Source organism: Aulonocara sp. 'chitande type north' Nkhata Bay, linkage group LG20 (genome assembly GCF_057382095.1).
Source record: "Aulonocara sp. 'chitande type north' Nkhata Bay isolate Kocher_YH1m ecotype deep benthic linkage group LG20, A_spYH_male_GT1.1, whole genome shotgun sequence".
Lineage (NCBI taxonomy): Eukaryota > Metazoa > Chordata > Actinopteri > Cichliformes > Cichlidae > Aulonocara > Aulonocara sp. 'chitande type north' Nkhata Bay.
Genome location: NC_141363.1, coordinates 12,320,273 through 12,338,663, shown reverse-complemented (window position 1 = coordinate 12,338,663; position 18,391 = coordinate 12,320,273). Strand labels below are relative to the sequence as shown.

The following is an 18,391-nucleotide window of genomic DNA, read 5'->3' as shown; positions in this document are numbered from 1 at the left end:
ATCATCTGGCCCATCAAAACAAATGTTTCCCTCCTCCTTTGTGCATTTTAAAGGGTTTTAGAAGTTTTTTTTCTTGCATGTCCCCTTCTCTCAGACTATCTATCTACATCCCTGTTGTCAACCTCACATTCATTTGTGCATATTCCTACTGTATACACACCAGTGTTGGTCAAGTTACTTGAAAAAAGTAATTAGTAACTAATTACTGATTACTTTTTCCCAAAACGTAATCCCATTACTTTGCTGATTACTTATTTTCAAAAATAATTAGTTACTTAGTTACTTTTTAAAAACATGATACACAACCTAAATAGGTAATAAAGCAGTAGACCTTTCAGCCCAGTTCTACTTTTTCATATAAAATGTAATCAAATGAAAAAAAAAGTCCCTTTTTAAAACTTGTTTTATTAGTTTTAATGTTTTAACTTCATGCACATCGCATTAAGCAAATATTAAATTATATGCAACAGTCTTTGATTTGAAGAAATTTGTTTAGCGTTTAAAGCTATTTTCTGCATATTCCAGCATATAAAATAAAGTATTTTTTTTCTTTGGACACTCCCTCTTTCAAATAGATGCAAGTAAAACACGGCAGAAAATAAATGAAATCAAAGACTCAGCAGCACTGAGTCCTGTCGCTCTTAAATCTATTTTTACCTGTTTAGCAGAAGCGGAGCAGTCGGTGGTTTGCCCGGTGCTGCAGCGGTCATGTCAGTGGGGGGATACGGGAGTTTCTCTGTGAATTTCACATTCCCGTGGCAGTGTGCTAGGTACTTGCTCAGAAGTTTAGATTGTTTTTTTGCTGTAAAAATACATTTTCTTCCCACTCAGTGTACAGCGGACTCTAATGTTTTTGTCATTTTTTACGGAATCAAACTCAAAGTAAGGTCAGTACTTCCACGTTTTAAACGCTGCATGGTAGTACTCTTTCCCACACTCTATATATTATCCATTGTTGATCTGCACACGTTTGTTACCACGAACGTCGCTCGCGCTTACGTCATTGTCATGAGACGCTCTCACAAAGACAATCGCGGTTTAGTAACGCAGTAACACAGCGTGGTTAGTAACAGTAATCTTTTCTGCAATAGTAATCCCTTACATTACTCATTACTTAAAAAAGTCTTAATGATTTTTGTATTTTTTTTTTAAAATAACAAACAAATAAAGATGTGACTGAAGTGTTGCATTACCTGGGATTAAAACAGATTAACGCCATTTTTGCATTGTTCTGTGAATCCCAGTTTTGCAGGGGTGGTTGAATCAGAGTATAGACCTGCAGAATTCATCCTGCTACTTCTATGAGCACATTATCAATAAACACAAGTGATCTGATTCCACTGGCAGAACTGCTGAACTGACCACTCCTAAAAATGTTTGTTGTTTCTCTGATTGGTTTAACTTTTCAACCTATTGCTGCTGGCCTCTTTCATTTGCAGTCAAAATGTGCATTTGAAGTATTTTCTATTTCTTAAATGTGCTTAATTTGTTATGGAATAACAAGGGAACAGGCCTCACCTGCCCATAAAGCTTCATGAATAAAATGATTGTAATACTTAATAAGTTCATGATTTAAATTAAAGCTGAAAGTCTGCCATTCAAACACATATTGATTCATGTCAAATCCACTGTGATGGTATATGCAAGCAGAATTGTGAAAATTGTGCTTAAGTACTTAGGGACCTAACTGTTAAGTAACACTTCTCTATTATACACTTTACTGGAATACTGTAAGAAATGTATTAGATCAGCGATCCCCAACCCCCGGGCCTCAGACCGCTACCGGTCCGTGAGTCGTTTGGTACCAGGCCGCGAGAGTTAAGGCTCAGGTGTGAAATGTATGGTTTTCAGGGTTTTTATCGGTTTTCAGCGTTATTTTGTTATCGTTTTTATCGTTTACTCGGTTTTCCTTGGTCTTTTCACGTGTGTTATGAATAAATTTTCTTGTTTTTCGGTACCGGTACTAGTTTTATTTTGTTGTATTTATCCGCGACACCTTAAAGGCCGGTCCGTGAAAATATTGTCGGGCATAAACTGGTCCGTGGCGCAAAAAAGTTGGGGACCGCTGTATTAGATGACGTCCCACAAATTGTTGTTTGTAGGATTTTCCTGTAGATTACAGTTGGTAAACTGTAAAATAACAGTTTCATAGAAAATACTCTGCTTACAGTGTAAGCAGTGGATAGATTGTTTTGCAAGAATGGATATAAATAAACCCAGTGGGGATTTAAGTTGTCACAGCGGCAGAAAATATAGTGGAGATAAAAATACAACAAATAGACATACAGATAAAGATACAGATAAAGAGGTAAATAGGCCAACTTTATCTTTATGGGATGTGTATTTTTACCTCATTAGTCTCCATCTTCACTGAGTCCATGAGACAATCATTTATAACTGACTTGAAGCTGGTTGTGCCTCTCAGGGTTCCCAATGAAGAGAAGAGAAATCATACAGCACCTTACAGGCTGCATGTTTTTATGGATAGCAGAGAAGACAGAAATAGCTCCAGCTCAAGTCCTGAATTTCTCATTGTTCCAAACGGAGGCGCTGAGCAAGACAAGCGATGCAGTCCAGAGCAAAATAAGCCATCTTCGGGATGAGGAACCTGATTCCTGTGGCTGTTTTATTGTCGTTATTATTAATGGAGATAAAACAAGGAAGCTGGAGAGTTGATTTTTCTATAAATTCTGCAGAAAGAAAGGTTGCTTCTAAATCTGGTGTATCTGGTACATGTTATGTGAAAAGAAGATTGAGGTGATATCCGAATGACTGGATTAAATCAAACCGTTCTAGATAGTAAATGCCACAGCTAGCTGATCCCGTTACCAATGACAATACAGGGCATTTCAGTATATTGTTATTCATGTTTCTCGTACTACATCGAAGTGAGCCTCTTCACTCGCCTGCTGTTGCTCTCAGACATGCGGTGAAACAAGAGATGCTTTAAGCGCATTCGTCTCACACTGCTTTGTAATACAAGGGCTTAGTTGTTATTCTGAACTCTCTGCTCTCATTGTGTTTTTGTGAAGAAATAATCGCTCAGTGATGATGTGGTAATAATTTCTTGTGCCGACGTGCCACCTTTTGTTGTGTTGAATTACAGGAAAAAGATGACTTGTCCTTGGTGTTCTGGCTGAACCCTCTGGCTCAGGAAGCCATGTTCTCCTTTTAACCTTTTTCATTTGATTAAGAGGGAAAACAGTGTTTGACCTGCGCTGTGGGGAGGCAGGCCGGCAGCTGGGATTTAGGCCAAAACAGCAGGAAACTGATCTCAAATGGAGGAGCTGGCAAAGCCAAGGGTGGTGAAGGTCCACACACACAGAGACAATACACATGTGTGCATTGTGTGCCACTGCGGTTGTGCAGTGTTGCTGTACATAGAATACAGACACAATAGATTTTGGACATAAGAGCATGCAACACAAAATTCCATATGCACGCACATCCCAGGACTGGTGTGTATTACAGATCGTTTCATTTTCACCTCTTTTACCTCATTGTTTTGGTTTATGTTGACACAGTTCTCAGTGTAAACAAATGACAGAAAGACAACATCAACAAGAAAGTCAAATACTTTCTGCTAATATGGGCTGTTGGAAACCAAGCTAGAGCCAAAAGCAGAATGTATATAACTGTATATTTATCAGTTCTTCCACCTTGTCTAGCCTCTGGTCATTTAATTTTTTTTACCTTGCTACAGTAATGTGTAAGGTGTGTACAGGTAAAGGGTAAACTTCCAAACAAAAAGGAAACACATAGATTGGAACCCATAGAACAGCGATTTAATCATTTTTAATCATTTTTGTTTAATGGAAATTTTGACTTACTGGAGGCACCTTGTAACAGGTATTACAACCTTATCCTTCACATCAAAAGAAAAACATATGCAAAATATGAAGCCTGTTTTACTGTACTATTTGCTAAAGTATCTTTCAGTCTACAGCTAAGCATAAAGCATCCACTGCGCAAAAATGAATAGCACTGTGATGTTTAATTTCATCCATTTAACCAGCAGATTAAAGCACCACTAAAACTAGCAACTACAAATAGATTCACATTTGGATGTGTATGCATCCATTGGGGATTATTAACTAAGTTACTGTTGTAATGAAAATGTAATTCTATATTTGCAGAAATGTAGCTGGGCAACACAGCAATGTAACCCTTCTTTTTCTGTGTGTAACGGAAGATGCACATACATCAGTTTAATTACCATTTTAATAGGCTGTGAGCCACATTACATTGTAACCACTTGCTTAACTGTTATGAAGCCATTTCAAGATGCTGAAAAGCTCTTGAGAGCACTGTACGCGGCACGATGCACCACCAGCCATCTCGCACACTGAGCAGCATTGACATTCAGAGGCTGATGCTGCCAGCTGCCCGATCATGATGGATTCAGATCGTGAGCAGAAAAGGCACAGAGAGGCTCAGTGTTGCCAAAGCCCTTATGTATTAAAAAAAAACTCGACTGTTGCACCAATGCGTTGTGGAAGCTATGAGGAGTGAGAGAGGGTTACACAAGGCTGCGGGCGAAATGCACAGAAGCAAATGCATGACGGGTCTCTCAATATCCTTGTTAGGCAGCTGTGAAATAACATATGAGCCCTTGGAAAGTGATTTTTTTTTCTTTTTTCTTTTTGAGGCGTGGAGAAGAGGAGAAGTGAACAGCAAAAAGTTTTACCCGTGTACTCTGCTTGGATTTAAATATGACTGCTCTTGAATTCACAGTCACTCCAGGTGTAGTCCTTAGAGCTTGTCAGAGTTGTGGTTTGGTCTCTGTTTTGAGACAAAGATCATGAATAAATAAATTTAAGAATGATTAAAATTTAGGTCTTCACTTCACTTGTATCTCTTTAAAGTGCGTTACTGTGCTGTAAATTGTGAATTTCTTTGCTGTGGTTATTAGATTTATGCCTGCTGTGGTATGTTTACCCTCCAAATCTCCGACGATAATTGGAGCAAAGAATATGTGCAGCTACACGGTTCCCCATTCGCAAGCCTTAAACACAGAGCATTTAAAAAGGTTAGGAATTTATGTATACAAACAGTAACAAATGATAAAAAATAACCATTTTCTAGAGCTAATATCCACTGCTAGATTCAGGAGTCACTTTTTAAACTGTGCACTGTAGGTCAGGATCTGAGTCTGTGCAGTTGTGGAGCCTATACCTGCTGCTGGTTGGTTGTTAAAGCCTCCCAAATTTATGCGCTGTCGGCTTATCTCGTTTTCTATTTCTGTAGGTTTACTAGAAAAGATGTGAATGCATTAATGAGTTTTGTAGAGTACCAGTAACAGAGCTAAACTTAGTATCAAAAGTCAAGTAGCAAATTATACAACTGACTGGATCTGACTTTTTTGCCCACAAAAGTTCCTTAATTCTTCATGGCATAAATTTAACATTCCTTAGAGATTTTAATCCATATTGATACAGCTGCTGCAAATTTGTCAGCTGTACATCTATGAAGCAAATCATCCCAAAGGTGCTCTGCTGGATTGAAATCTGTGTACATTAAACTCATTGTCATCTTCAAAAAATTTTGAGGATGACTTGAGTTGTGTGACATAGGGCACATTATTCTGATGGAGGCATCAGTTGGTACTGAGAGACCCAAAGTATGCCAAGAAAGTATGTTCCACGCCATTGCACCACTGATGCAAAGGCATAATAGATCCATGTTGTTGGTTACGTCAAGATCATGTTAGACCCTAACGTGTCAATGTCGCAGCAGAAATCAAGACTAATCGGGCCCTCCAACATTCTTTCAGACTTTTGTTGATTCGTTTTGGTGAACTGGTGGGAATGGTAGTCTTAGTTTTCTGTTCTTAGCTGACAGGAGTGGCACTTGGTTTGGTCTTTGCTGCTGTAGCCCATCTGCTCCAACATGCTGTGCGTTCTGAGCAGTCTGGCCATTCTCCCGTGACATCTGGCACCAACAAGGCCATTTTCTTCCAGAGAACTGCCACATTGGACATTTTATCTAACATTATCTGCCTCCTGTTTGGTGCTGGGCAGGTAGTATTGGTGAACATATTGGAGCTGAAAACAGCTAGCTGGCACCAATCACTGAGAAAATCAGCATTTCCAAAGCAAAAACCATCATCTTCCAACGCAGTCCCAGTGTCTTTGCTCTTGACTGATTTTCTTCCTTCTTCATTTCCACATTAAAAACATAAGAAGATACTGTGAACTCTTATAATGACTTTATTGACATTGCGCATTGGTATCATTGGTATGATTATATCTCTTCTGAATGCTATACATAAGACAAGCCATAAACCAAATTTACTAAAAGAATTCTGTCCAGAGAGGAAGTAAATAATCAGAAAATGGAATTTGTTTTGCAATAACTCATCTTAGAACCTGCTGTATCTCTTCTCCTTGAATTTACATCCTTCTTGTGGAAAGCAACAGAGCACAAGAGAGGTGAAGAAGTATGTGCAGGCAGGGTGGAGATGAGTGTGATCTATAACAGAAGGGTAGCAGCAAGTGTGAAAGGTAGTTTTTTGACTTAAGAAATTTTATATTTATGGTTCTTTCAACAAAACAGAAAACAATTTCCTTCCTTTCTCTCGAAAATTTCGCTATTCTGAAAAGTGTCACCTAGGCGGATCTCATCCGTGTAAACAAGCTTATAAGGAGTGTAAGATAGACGTTAGGTTGGCCGGAGTAAGTACGCTACAAAGGAACATTTCCTGTTCCCCTCTTATCACCACTGTAATTACCACATTCCACTTCTCAAAGAAATAAACAATAGCAGGCGCCTCTGCAGCTTTCTCCACTCCAAGCTATCTGCTGCCTCACACGCTGTCCTCCACCTTCCTCCTCCTCCTCTCCTGTCCCTCTCCCTCTGTCTCACACACAGCGCATCTCATATTAATTCTTCCCATATACAAACACACAGAGCCACACTCTCACAAACATCAGTCGTTAATTTGATCTCTGCTGATGATTTATTTTCTCGATGACTGCGCAAACACACGCAGCCTTTTCTTCTCAGCCCCCGTTAATTTGTCTGTCCATCTCTCCGTCCTCCTGTGGTAACAGGGCTGACACGGAGTGTGACTTGGCAGCCGTACTGTAGCTTTTAAGCACCGACTTGCAGCAGTCGCCCGAGAGCCTTCCGTCGTTTATCTCGCGGATAATAATAATGCTTAGGGGTGAGCAGACCTAACTCATCACTGCCTTTTATGGCTTCAACAATGCAGTGATTATAAATGGCTATTAATAAGAGATACAGCATTAGAGAGCCACAAGTTTGAATCATCATTACAGGAGAATTGTTCAGATTTGCAGAGTAGCAGAAGATAATTTAATTCTGCGCGACAATATGTGAGATTTTCCTCAGATTTGTTACATTTTAAAAGCTGCTTTTAAAGTCTTAAACAGGTGCAGGAAATATTGCAATTAAGAAAAGAGACATTTTACTGGATGAGGCAGACTGAGAAACAGCACATTGTGCTATCAAATTAGCATCTGCTGTGTGGGTTTTGTAAATTGGGTGAGAATTATCTCTCTTACATTATAATAAACTGCTGATGACTATCACATTTTCATGTGGTTTTATAATTTGGGAAGCATTAAAGCCCCCTCCCCCAAAAAATGGCCAAGGATTTTGCATTGTGGGCTTCACAGCTAAGTGGGAAAAGATAGATGATCATTGCTAAAAGCAAATTCAAAGGCTCTATCTTCCACCGTTCTTTATGTCCCAGCTTTGAATATTATCTACAAGAGAAGGGCCACAGGCATTGTTGCTGACTCCGGCTGTGTAATGTCAAATCGATACCTGGTGTGTTTCGGGTTTCACAAATGAAAAATACAAGCAGATTTGATCAATGTACAAGAGGGATATATGACTCGAGGCTTGTACCGCTCTCGTAATACAAGACGGATCCATAGCGCAGCCTCACTGGTTGAACGGGCGAGATTAATCTATGAACCGAGATGAAAATCGGCACTTAGTTGGCACTGATTTCACTCGGTCTTATTGAGTGAATAAGCTGGACAAATCTTGGTAGGGGCAATTTCAAAGGTGGAGATTTTTTAAAGTTTATTGAAGTTTACAGTTTGAAGGAAAACTCCTAATTCCTGCATGATAAATGAAAAGTTTTGTAGACAATGCTGAAAATACGGCAGTGATGTAGACGCAAGCAGCGAATTCAGTGTTGCGTTTCTTTCATAGTAGTAGACATCTCTGGTGTGATTGATCGCTGCCTGTTGAGTTTTGTCTTGATTTTTTTGGTGGGTGTATGTGAAAGGAAAGGGATGAAGAATAAAAATGATGTAAGATTCTTGTTTTCTTGTGTTCATGTGTGAATGTTTTCCCTTGTTTTAATGTTTAAACGCTGTGAAATATATTTTTAATGACTCCCGAGCTTTCAGCCGGGCTTTGAATTGGCCATTTCCATAACCCTCTTTTTTTGAGGGTAAATTGGCAAATTTACTATGCTTAGTATCATTTTCATGGTGATCAATTCAATTCCAGTTTAGCTTGAACTTTTGGACAGACGGCCTCATATTGTCTTCAACGACTCTTTCATATGATGCATGGCACATTAATTAAAACAATGGGCTGTCTTTGCTTCTGTTTATTGGCAGAATGAATTTTTTCTCTATGGTTACTCTTGGATAGCAAAGACTTTTTCCTGGCACAGCTCTTGCACATTTAAAATTAGGGCCATGGCGTGATTGTAGATACATGCACTTTAACACCTGCAGAAGGTGAATTTGGGTGGCTATTGAAAATTTATTTTTGGAGAAAATTCTCTTGCATTTGGCGGTTTTCCCATTCATGGGAAAACTAGCAGTAGTGACTTTTGTTATTTCTAAATTACCTTTCTTAAATAATTCAAAGATTAAAATCTGTTGACAGACTGACAGGCATACACATACAACACACTTTGATTTTTATACCAAAGAAACGCACTTTTTCATCTGTCTAAGGAAGTTTAACTGTGAATTAATCTTTTATATTCAGTCATCCATCTGTGGATCATGCTAGCCTAGTTTAATAACTCCTGGAGATTGGAGCCTATATGGTGCTGGGGGCGGAGTCTGTGAATTTACTCTATTGGTGTCATAGGCCCTCTAGGAGTTCGGAGTTAAGAGGTCAAGAGTTAAAGTTTCCATTGTAACACCTCCAGATTTGACATAGAAACACTCGTTTTTAACACTCGATTTTAACTACTATCATTTTACACCTCAGAGTTACATTAAAAGAATGTGACTCTACTTAGAGTAAAATTAACTCTACTTTTGCAAGAAGACTACTAACACCAAAACATTTAACACTTTTGAATTTGCTGTGTAGGGAAATGGATGGGTGGGCATACATTTTCTCCTGTTTATTCTTATAATGTGTTGGAAACCCTTACATATTCAGTTCAGGTCATTTGTGTTTTATTTGCACCCTTTATTGTTGGATTGAAAACCCCAATAATAAGATTATGAGCTTGGCGATGGTGGGAAGTAAAAACTCAGTTTTAACAGGAAGAAACCTTCGGTTCAGTGAGGCGTAGCCATTTGCTGTAACCGGTTGGGGGTCCTGAGCCTCTCCCTGAGCCTGGTTCTGCAGGAGATTCTGGGACCCTAACGAGATGTTTGAAGCCTAATCCTAAAGTTATCGAGGATGATTTTTTCGAAATTTTAGGAACCACACTGTCTTCAGTCTTTACTGAGATATTCCTCTCACTGGCTTGGGAATTCCTAAAAAATAAACAAATTCTTCTTAAAATCAGCTTGCAAAACAAGTCTTTGACCTTAAATTTTCAAGAACAACATCTATTTCTGACTTGGCTCTAAACCTACCTCATCCTTCACATGTACCACGATACTTTCTTCCAGTTAAACACCATATTTGATCATATGATGATACTGCTGTAAAGTGGCCCACTGGATCACTATTACGGGTTGGACCACAGCCATCGTCAGACTCACCCTTTCATGTAATCTCAGCTACAAAGCTATAAAGTTTCATGACTGCTTCATATACTGTTGTGATTTTAAAGGTTTAAGCAATCACAGCTACACTGTTTTAAGTTTTAAAAAAGCCTTTTTTTCTTAATAGGTTTCATAAACGCCAAAACATTGAACATTTTTTATGTGTAGTTTTCAAATATAACTTACACTTCCTTCTCACCCTTGGGGTCTTTCTTCAGTACACACCCACTCATTCTGCCTGTTCGCGTTCATCAGTCTCACCTTCACACACACACTTATCATTTAGCTGTAGCAGCTTGAAAATGGAACAAAGAAAGCACTCACCTCGTTTCCGCCATGATTTATGCTAGGACTGCTATATTATTGGTTCAGTTAATATGCAGACTCATTACACTCATCCCAGTCTCAGATTTATCAACTGTTTTGCTGAAGCAATTTAAGGGTTTTCCTGAAAATTGATTTAAGCGTTTCAGAATATATTTCTGAGTACTTATCACTAACAACTTCCTCCTTCAATTTCACTCTACCTCAATTTTAATTTGACAGAAAAGGGTCTCAAGCTCTAACTTTCTCTCTTCTCTGAAAGATTGTTGGATTTGTGATGTATAAATCAAACCTCACTCTGTGTCTGAATGTTGGATCAGAACATTTTCTACCCTTACAAGAGTAAAACCGGGCAGAAAAAAATGAGTAGATAGTGACTAAGTGCCCTTTTACCAGGCTCAAGTCAAGAAAATTGTCATCCACTTGTAAAAAGCTCATTACGGTTTTGGTGCAAGCTCCAAAGGGCATCCACTTCAGGCTTGCTGGTCTGTCTGAACTGAAAGCTTGCTACTAGAACCATTTGTTAACCGTGTCTGTGTCTGTCCAGCCATGTTCACAGAGGTGCCTCACGATATGACTGCCCAAAGAGGTCAGGATGTGGAGATGGCCTGCTCATTCAGAGGAGCGGGAACCCCTTCCTATGCACTGGAAATCCAGTGGTGGTACATCAGGAACCATCTTGACTGGACCCACAGGCAGCCCTGGACAACTAATGAAGTAAGTTCACAACAGAAATTCTGGCTCCTTTTTTTGGTTTTATTTAAAGGATATGTTCACCCTTAGTGATCTTGTTTACAGGTGGTCATCCTTCCTGGGATAGTTAACACAGCCACCTGGAAAATCTAAATGCTCAGTTGAATCACTACTGCCTGACTGCTTGTTTCTACAATGTTACCAAAATGATCGAAAAGATGAAAAATTAAAATAAAAGATCAACTCCAGATGAATTCTAGATGATCTTGCAATGGGATCCCACCAGCCCAGTGATGCTGATGCACACACTAGAGTTGGCACTGTAGTAAATGTGTTTGTAACATGTAAATGAACAGATTAGAAATCAAAGAAGGGGCTATAAGTATGCAAAGGAAAACAGACTAATGTGGGTGCAGGTTTGTAAGGTGCGAACAGGTTTTGAGCCCCTTGCCGCGATTTCTTCCAGTGTCCTTTACCCAGTACTGATCTTGGAACTCAGCCTTCATTTTGACCTCAGCTACACACTTGTCAGGTTTCACGTCTGTGTTTCACATTGCTGAAATATGCCCACAGAGACACATTTCAACACCTGCCAAAGTGCTCAAAACAACCTTTATGGCAGTTGCCACAGCAGGTGATTTTAAGCCCACGGACTCATAAGGTGAAATAAGTATTTACGCTCTCTGTCTCTGAGTTGTCTTCAGAAATTGTCTTTTGAGTATATGGGAGAGTAAGGTAATATGAGCCCTTTTTCTTTTTTAACTTGAAGTTTTAGAAAGCCAATCAAACTGAGATCCTTCTGCTAATGTTTGTCACTTTTCCTAGGTGGCTCCTGAGGAGGAGATGGCAAAGGATGCTACAAAGATAAGTGTGAGTTGCGAACAATATCTGCAGTTATTTTCACCAGAAAGCCGTTATGTTTGCCTTGGTGTTAGAAGACTCAAAATGCTTATGATTACATTTAAATTTCTTGTTCTGCATGATCCACAGAGGTTGTGCTTATGCTGTATTGCACACAGCGATGTGATTTTCAGTCGTTGCAGCTCGCATGGTGGGTGAACGCTCCAGACGGTGCATTAACACGTTCACGAAAAACCTCGATGGCTCTGCAGAAGCACAGCGTCAGGCAAAGAGCAGGCAGCGCTGCTGCTCGTGGGTGGTTAAGTGTCCTCCCCATGGGGGAGTGGCCCCTGAGGGCATCATCTGCAAATTTTAATAAACACTACTGAAACTTTGTGGCTGCAGCACCAGATCTCAGTAAAACAGAGTAGAAAAGGAAGGGTGGGAAGTCAGCAGATCTTTTTATATCTCCTCTGGTATTCCCCCTGGCAAATGGAAAAATAGGTGAGCCTTATATTGAAAGAAGCAGGACAGTATAGAGTAACTCAACATTTTGACTTTTTTCTAATTACCTGCAGAAGTGAGCAGACTGCAGGACCGACTGCATGTTATCTCTACATAAACTTATTCCCCTAGCCTTATCTCTTTCCACTGACTTTATAATTACAAAAATGAACCAAAAAATGTTCTACTTTCTGGGGTTTTAAAGCTGTGTGTGTGTGTGTGTGTGTGTGTGTGTGTGTGTGTGTGTGTGTGTGTGTGTGTGTGTGTGTGTGTGTGTGTGTGTGTGTGCAGAAGTTGAAGATGCATAAAGCTGCATTAAACATGCAGAAACATGTACACACGAAAACCTTTCGGCTTTCTCCCAAAAGGCTAGCTGCTGCTGAATCACTGATGCTGTGTTTTTGTGACTGTGTGTGTGTCTGTGTGCTTTTGTGTGTCTGTGTGCATGTTTGTGTGGGTGGAGCAAAACACTGCAGGCTACACAGCTGCAAAATCATTATGAGCTCTCTCTATATAATGGATCCTGGCTCACATCCATACAGTCAAACCAAAAACACCATGAGATGCTCACATATGCAGACGCAAACTCGCAAACGGCACGCATTAAGCTCACGCTTACAGCCAAACGCGCAAATGTCACTGCCACACACGACGCACACATCCCAACACCTACTGGCGTCACGAGGAGGAAGGTGGGTGATAAATGAAGTTGTATTTATATCTTGGTGCGTCACATCTCAAGATGTCCCCAGACTCTCATCGTCTTAACTCCTGCTCTGCAAACTTGCAAAGCATTTGACGTCTTCTCTTCGTACTTTCACAGATTTTATTGTTTGTCTGAGTGATTGGCTTGGAGGAGACGTGGCCTTAGAGTGCATCCAGGCCACACCACACATTTATTCTATTCTTCTCATGATCTTTCTTTTGTACCTCCAGTACTTCACGCATCTTAACTATCTTCAAAATACACTCAGCTCATTTTCTCAACACAGACGAGTGTATGATAGGCAGCCGCAAGCCTTAAGTGGCTTGACTGAATTTGCATGCAAGAAGGATGCTTATACAATCAAAGTAATAATTTGGCATTTTGAAACGATCCACTGATTTGCATTCTCGCTGATTGTTAGATGAGAAGATAAATGCCACGTCTGTGATGTCGTTTTGTCTTGATTTTCTATGTGTTGTGTTCTTCTTCTGAGGAAAACCGGCTCAGGACTGCAAAGGGAAAAAAAAACTTTTTGTGAAATCTGATAAATTTGGATGAGCCATCCATCTATCATCATCTTAACCACTTCACCGATTCAGAGAGAAAAAAGAAAAGATTACGGGTGTTTCCGGAAATTGCACAGGTTTACAAGAAAATGATGAATTTCATAACATTTTAAAAGTTTGCAGTGAACAAATGAGATTAAAGTTACAAATTTATGAGAAATGTTGCAGAAACTGTCTTTTTGTAAAATGAGCCGCAACACTTCATTTTGCAAGTGGGATCACCATCACGCGACAGAGGCTACGAGTAAACAAGGAGCACTGCCAATTTCATTCAGACCAGTGTGTTATTTTCTTCTAAACAGGCACAATTCAGGGTCATGTCCAGATGCTTATGATAATATGATGATTCACTAAAATACTGAGTTTATCCTTACTGCCGAGTCAGATTTTGAAGTGTAATTTGCGTGGCCAGGCATAAAAATGGCAAGTGGGCCACATGTGTGATGTAATGAGGTTGTTCCCACTTTACAAAGGGTAGCCATGAGGTTCATTAAAAATGATGACTTTAATCTCACAGACCATGCAGTACTCTGCAAGTCTTGAGCTGCCTCTTTTTTCTTCACTCATTTCTTTGTATGCTGCTACAAAGACAACGAGAAATAGGTGCAGCGATTTATTGAAATGTGCAAACATATTCAGAAATTAAGTTGCCTGGCAAAAAAACACAAAAAACTCTTTTAACAGGGTCAGCTACAAGGACTGGAAATAACTAAAAAGAACAGCTAAAGAGAAACTCTAAAAGACCTGCAGAAAGCCTGTGAACTCAAAACTATCTTAAATATGACAACAAGTTTGACTACTTTGGAGGTAAATGTATAAAAATGAAGGACTTTTGCACAGCTCTGTATATGTTGACCCAGCTCAAACTTCTATTTTACCTACAATGGCATTAATACGCTGCTGTAGCTGCCCCGTGTGAATAGTAAAACTTCATAGCTGAAGCCAAGAAACAGCACACCATACTTAGTTGAAGTGAGAAGGTGAGTGCACATTTTGTAAGATGTGCACTCACTCATCTCGGGGTCTGTGAGATAGCAAAAGTCCTTTTTGGGGGGTTTTGTGCACTTTTCCTGTGTTTTTTTTTATTTTATTTTATTTTGAAGGCTCATCTTCAGCTATATATAGAGAACAAGAACAAAGCCAAACAAAGCTGATCTGACAGCACAGATAGCTACAGTATTGGAGCTGCTTTTTGCTGAAATATTAGTTGAATCATTTTTAGGGTTTTCAAATTGCTCTTTTTCATTTTTTGAAAGAGTAAATGACATTTTCCTTCTATTCCAGTTAAAGGGACTCGTAAAAATTGCAACATTAATTAATTCAGTACTCTCAATAGATGGCAGGTTTTTCTTGGTCTGATATGAACAGGAGCTATAGTGACTGTTAGTTCATTCATTCATTAAACTAATAGCTTTTACTTTACTACATTTATTGTTGGGTTGCCATTATCTTGAAATGGCCACTCATTGGTAAACTCTCTTCTGATTGGAAGTTATATTGGATATATTTGTTACAGTCCAACCACATTATATATGTTTTTTTATTTGTTTGTTTGTTTTTTTGTCCGTCTACCTTCATCAGGTTGTGAAGGTTGTAGGAAGCAACATCTCCCACAAACTCCGCCTCTCCCGAGTCAAGCCGTCTGACGAGGGCACGTACGAGTGCCGAGTCATTGACTTCAGCGACATCGAGGGCGCGCGTCACCACCGCGTCAGAGCCTACCTGCAGGTGGTGCCGGAGAGCGACGTAATCAGCCGTAACCCCAGCAACAACTTTGAGGCCATGGACGACACCAAGAGAGGAGTGGGATTCTCTGACGGGGACGACGGGGAGTCTCTCGGTGGCACCAAAGAGCACGCTCACAGCCATCACCAGAATCACGGGCACCACCAGGAGCACGGCAAGCGTTCTTCTTCACCTGCCCACCACAGCCACGGCAGCAGCAGCAGCAGTCAGCAACACAAGGCGGGCAGAGAGCTGAGGAAGAGGGACGTGGACAGTAACCACAGTAGCCACAATGACTGCACCAACGAACCGAGCTGTGCGCTGTAGATGGCATTACACAAGGATTGCATAATATGATGTGTGTCACAGCATAAAAAAGCTATTCTTCCCACACAGTGCAGGCCTGTGCACAAATCCAGAATCTCTAGAAAATGTCCAGTATGGCTTATTCTAAGCACAGGGCTGCAAACTGTGCAGGGAATGTAGCTTTTTCTCGCTGTGCATGGGTCTGGGTTGGACTGCTCACCTGTCTGTAAAGCCTGGCTTCACAGCATTCAGCAAAAGGGTGGGAAGGGGGAGGGGGGTGCTGATGTGTAGATCTAGGCAGCTCCACAGGTTCTGGTCTCAGCACCAATTATAAAAAAAGAAAAGAAAAAAGAGACCTCTGTCTTACTATTAACCCGTGCTCTGTTCCACTCTTGTACTTTACATACTGTAAAAGACACACTCTGCTTTCATGCTCATACTTCTTCCACTGCCTTACTCTGTCATTTGATACACCCTCAGAAAAGAAAGGCTGATATTGTACATTTTATAACTGGGTCTGTCCCCAGTAGAAAAAAATCCTCCCTTTTATTCTGAGAGTATTCTGAATGAAACTCAGCCTACTTCTTTCCCTGAAAATCTTTTTCAGCTTCATTACATCTTTTTTTTTCTCTTCTGTGTGCATTCAATAAGTATACAGCCACACATCGACAAGTGTTCTCCCTGTGTTCCCAGAGCAGCAGTGCTTATCCAGCACAGACACAAGTCTTAAATCACAGATACATCGATAGTTTGAAAAGGGAGAGATTTTAAATCAAACCAACAACAACACGGGCTCCATCCTCCCCGCAGAGCTCTTTTGAGTTTATGACGCCTCTCTGAAAATTTGCCTTCCCTCGCTCGTGCTGCAGGTTTGATCCACTCGTGGCTGTTCACGCTGAGAGAAATCAATCAATCAAATCGCTCCATGCGGACCCCATCCTATTGGAAAGCCATGAAACGGTCAAATCCCAATGCCTCTAAATTAAACAGATTTGGTGTGCCTCTGAATCCTGACTATAAATACATAGAAGGAACAGATCGTGATCTTCGTGAAACAAACTTCCCCCGTTTATGGAGGAGCTGGACTGTATTCCTCTCCCAGCTTAGTTCTTTTATTCCAGTGCTCTGGCCCAGTTCTTATCAGTCATTTTAAAAGAAAAAAGCCTCAATCCTCTCCACTACAAGCCTCTAAACCCACCCTGTGTACATGACTGTAAAATATGAATTAAAGCTAGTGCATGTTTAGTGATTTTCTTAAAAAAAAAAAGACTTTTGCAGCCAACCAATAAAAACAGTGTTACCTGAGTTTACTTATATTGTAAAAAAAAAACAAAACATCATTCTGTTCCAAATCCATATTTTACTTTTAAAGTCCTTTCAATTAGATCTTTTAGTTTTTAAGCAGTTTTCTGTTGCTTTCCTGCTTTCCAAAAGTGCTGTACAGACAGATGAATGACACATTCTCTCCATAGCTGCTCAGAAAGGGGGGCTCCCCTAATGTATCTTAGTACTTCAGCAGTGTTTCTTAAACTACTGTATTTGCAGGGCAGCAAACATGAGTGTAATCACATAATAATGAGCCTGAACATGTGTGTCTGAAAACGTCTGAGGGGCCGTTTTACTTCTGCCATTTTCAAGAATAATCTCTTTGCTTAGATGCTTGTATGAAACCTCATCTGTAAAGGTGAAGGGGAGGCTTTCTGGGCTGTAGGTTACTCTGAAGGGATCAATTGGGACAATGTGGACATGGGTAACACTTTGGATAAAGCCTTCAGCGGTGAGGGGGTAAAGTAAGAGGAAATGTTAGTGAAACACTGAAATCCTCTGCCTCAAAATATATTCTTGGGTTTCAAAGGCCATGAATGGTTCCACGTCTTTGGTGTATTACTCTCCAGAGGGACAACAGTGCTGCTGTTACTATGAGCAGCCTTCAGGAGGCTTGTTTAATGGTTTAAAGCGGTGATCAGCAGAATTATTTTTCAACTAGTAATTTGATTTGATGTTTTGTAAAGAAGAGATTACTGTTGGGGTGGGAAAAAAAGAGGGAAATGTACATTTCTTCTAGAATGTTTGGTCTCTCACTAAGTGTATGCCTTTATCAAATGAAATAAATTGTATATGAAACAATGGAGTTTGAGTACTCACTACACATTTCTACCTAAGTGGGTGTTTTTTGCTGTTCTTCGCCAGTTGCAGTTTACCTTTACGGCCCCTTGCTCTGTGTGTGCCTGTCCATGTGCATCAAGGAGCAGCGATGTTCGGCAGTTGCCTGCGTGTAATAGGTGCTGCCAGATTCCCCTCATCCTATTGCTGCTGATGACTAATGGTGCTATTGTCAGTACTGGCAGCAGGATAAATAGCAACAGCACCGGATGAGATAAAGAGGCGCTGTGCCGTGCTCGCTAACATTAAGCCAGGCCAGCTAAATACAAAACGTGGTGATCTTGTTTCCCCACACTAAACGCGTCATACATCCATTATGGAGCGGTGAGGTGGGGAGGTCCCGGGCTCTCCCATCAGTGAGGAGATAATGGAAGAGACATTCTGCTTCCTTCATTTACACATCTCTTGAACCCTGCAGGGCTCTGACTGATAACAATGATAGATCGGCCAGCATCCTTGTCACTATGTCAAGCAACCTCTGCCTTAATAGGACACAGTCTGTTCTAACCAGAGCTAGATTTGCCATAGAGTTTCCAAAGGATCTTGAAGCACTTCCTTTACTAATTGCTGAAAATCTCATTTAAAAAAAACAAAAAATAAAATTAAAACTCTGTCCGTGT

At 40.3% G+C, this 18,391-nt stretch overlaps 1 protein-coding gene across 2 annotated transcripts in view; it reads left to right on the top strand.

Annotated features, from left to right (window-relative positions):
* LOC147305264 (V-set and transmembrane domain-containing protein 2-like protein) overlaps window positions 1–16,943 on the top strand; it is a 47,785-nt gene extending 30,842 nt beyond the window's left edge. For both annotated transcript variants that reach the window (XM_086276766.1, XM_086276767.1), the window contains exons 2-4: window positions 10,816–10,985; window positions 11,787–11,831; window positions 15,159–16,943. In XM_086276766.1, the coding sequence (XP_086132892.1) occupies window positions 10,816–10,985; window positions 11,787–11,831; window positions 15,159–15,629 (686 nt within the window). In that variant the 3' untranslated portion in view covers window positions 15,630–16,943. The remainder of the gene's footprint in view (window positions 1–10,815; window positions 10,986–11,786; window positions 11,832–15,158) is intronic.
* The last annotated feature ends 1,448 nt before the right edge of the window (window positions 16,944–18,391 follow it).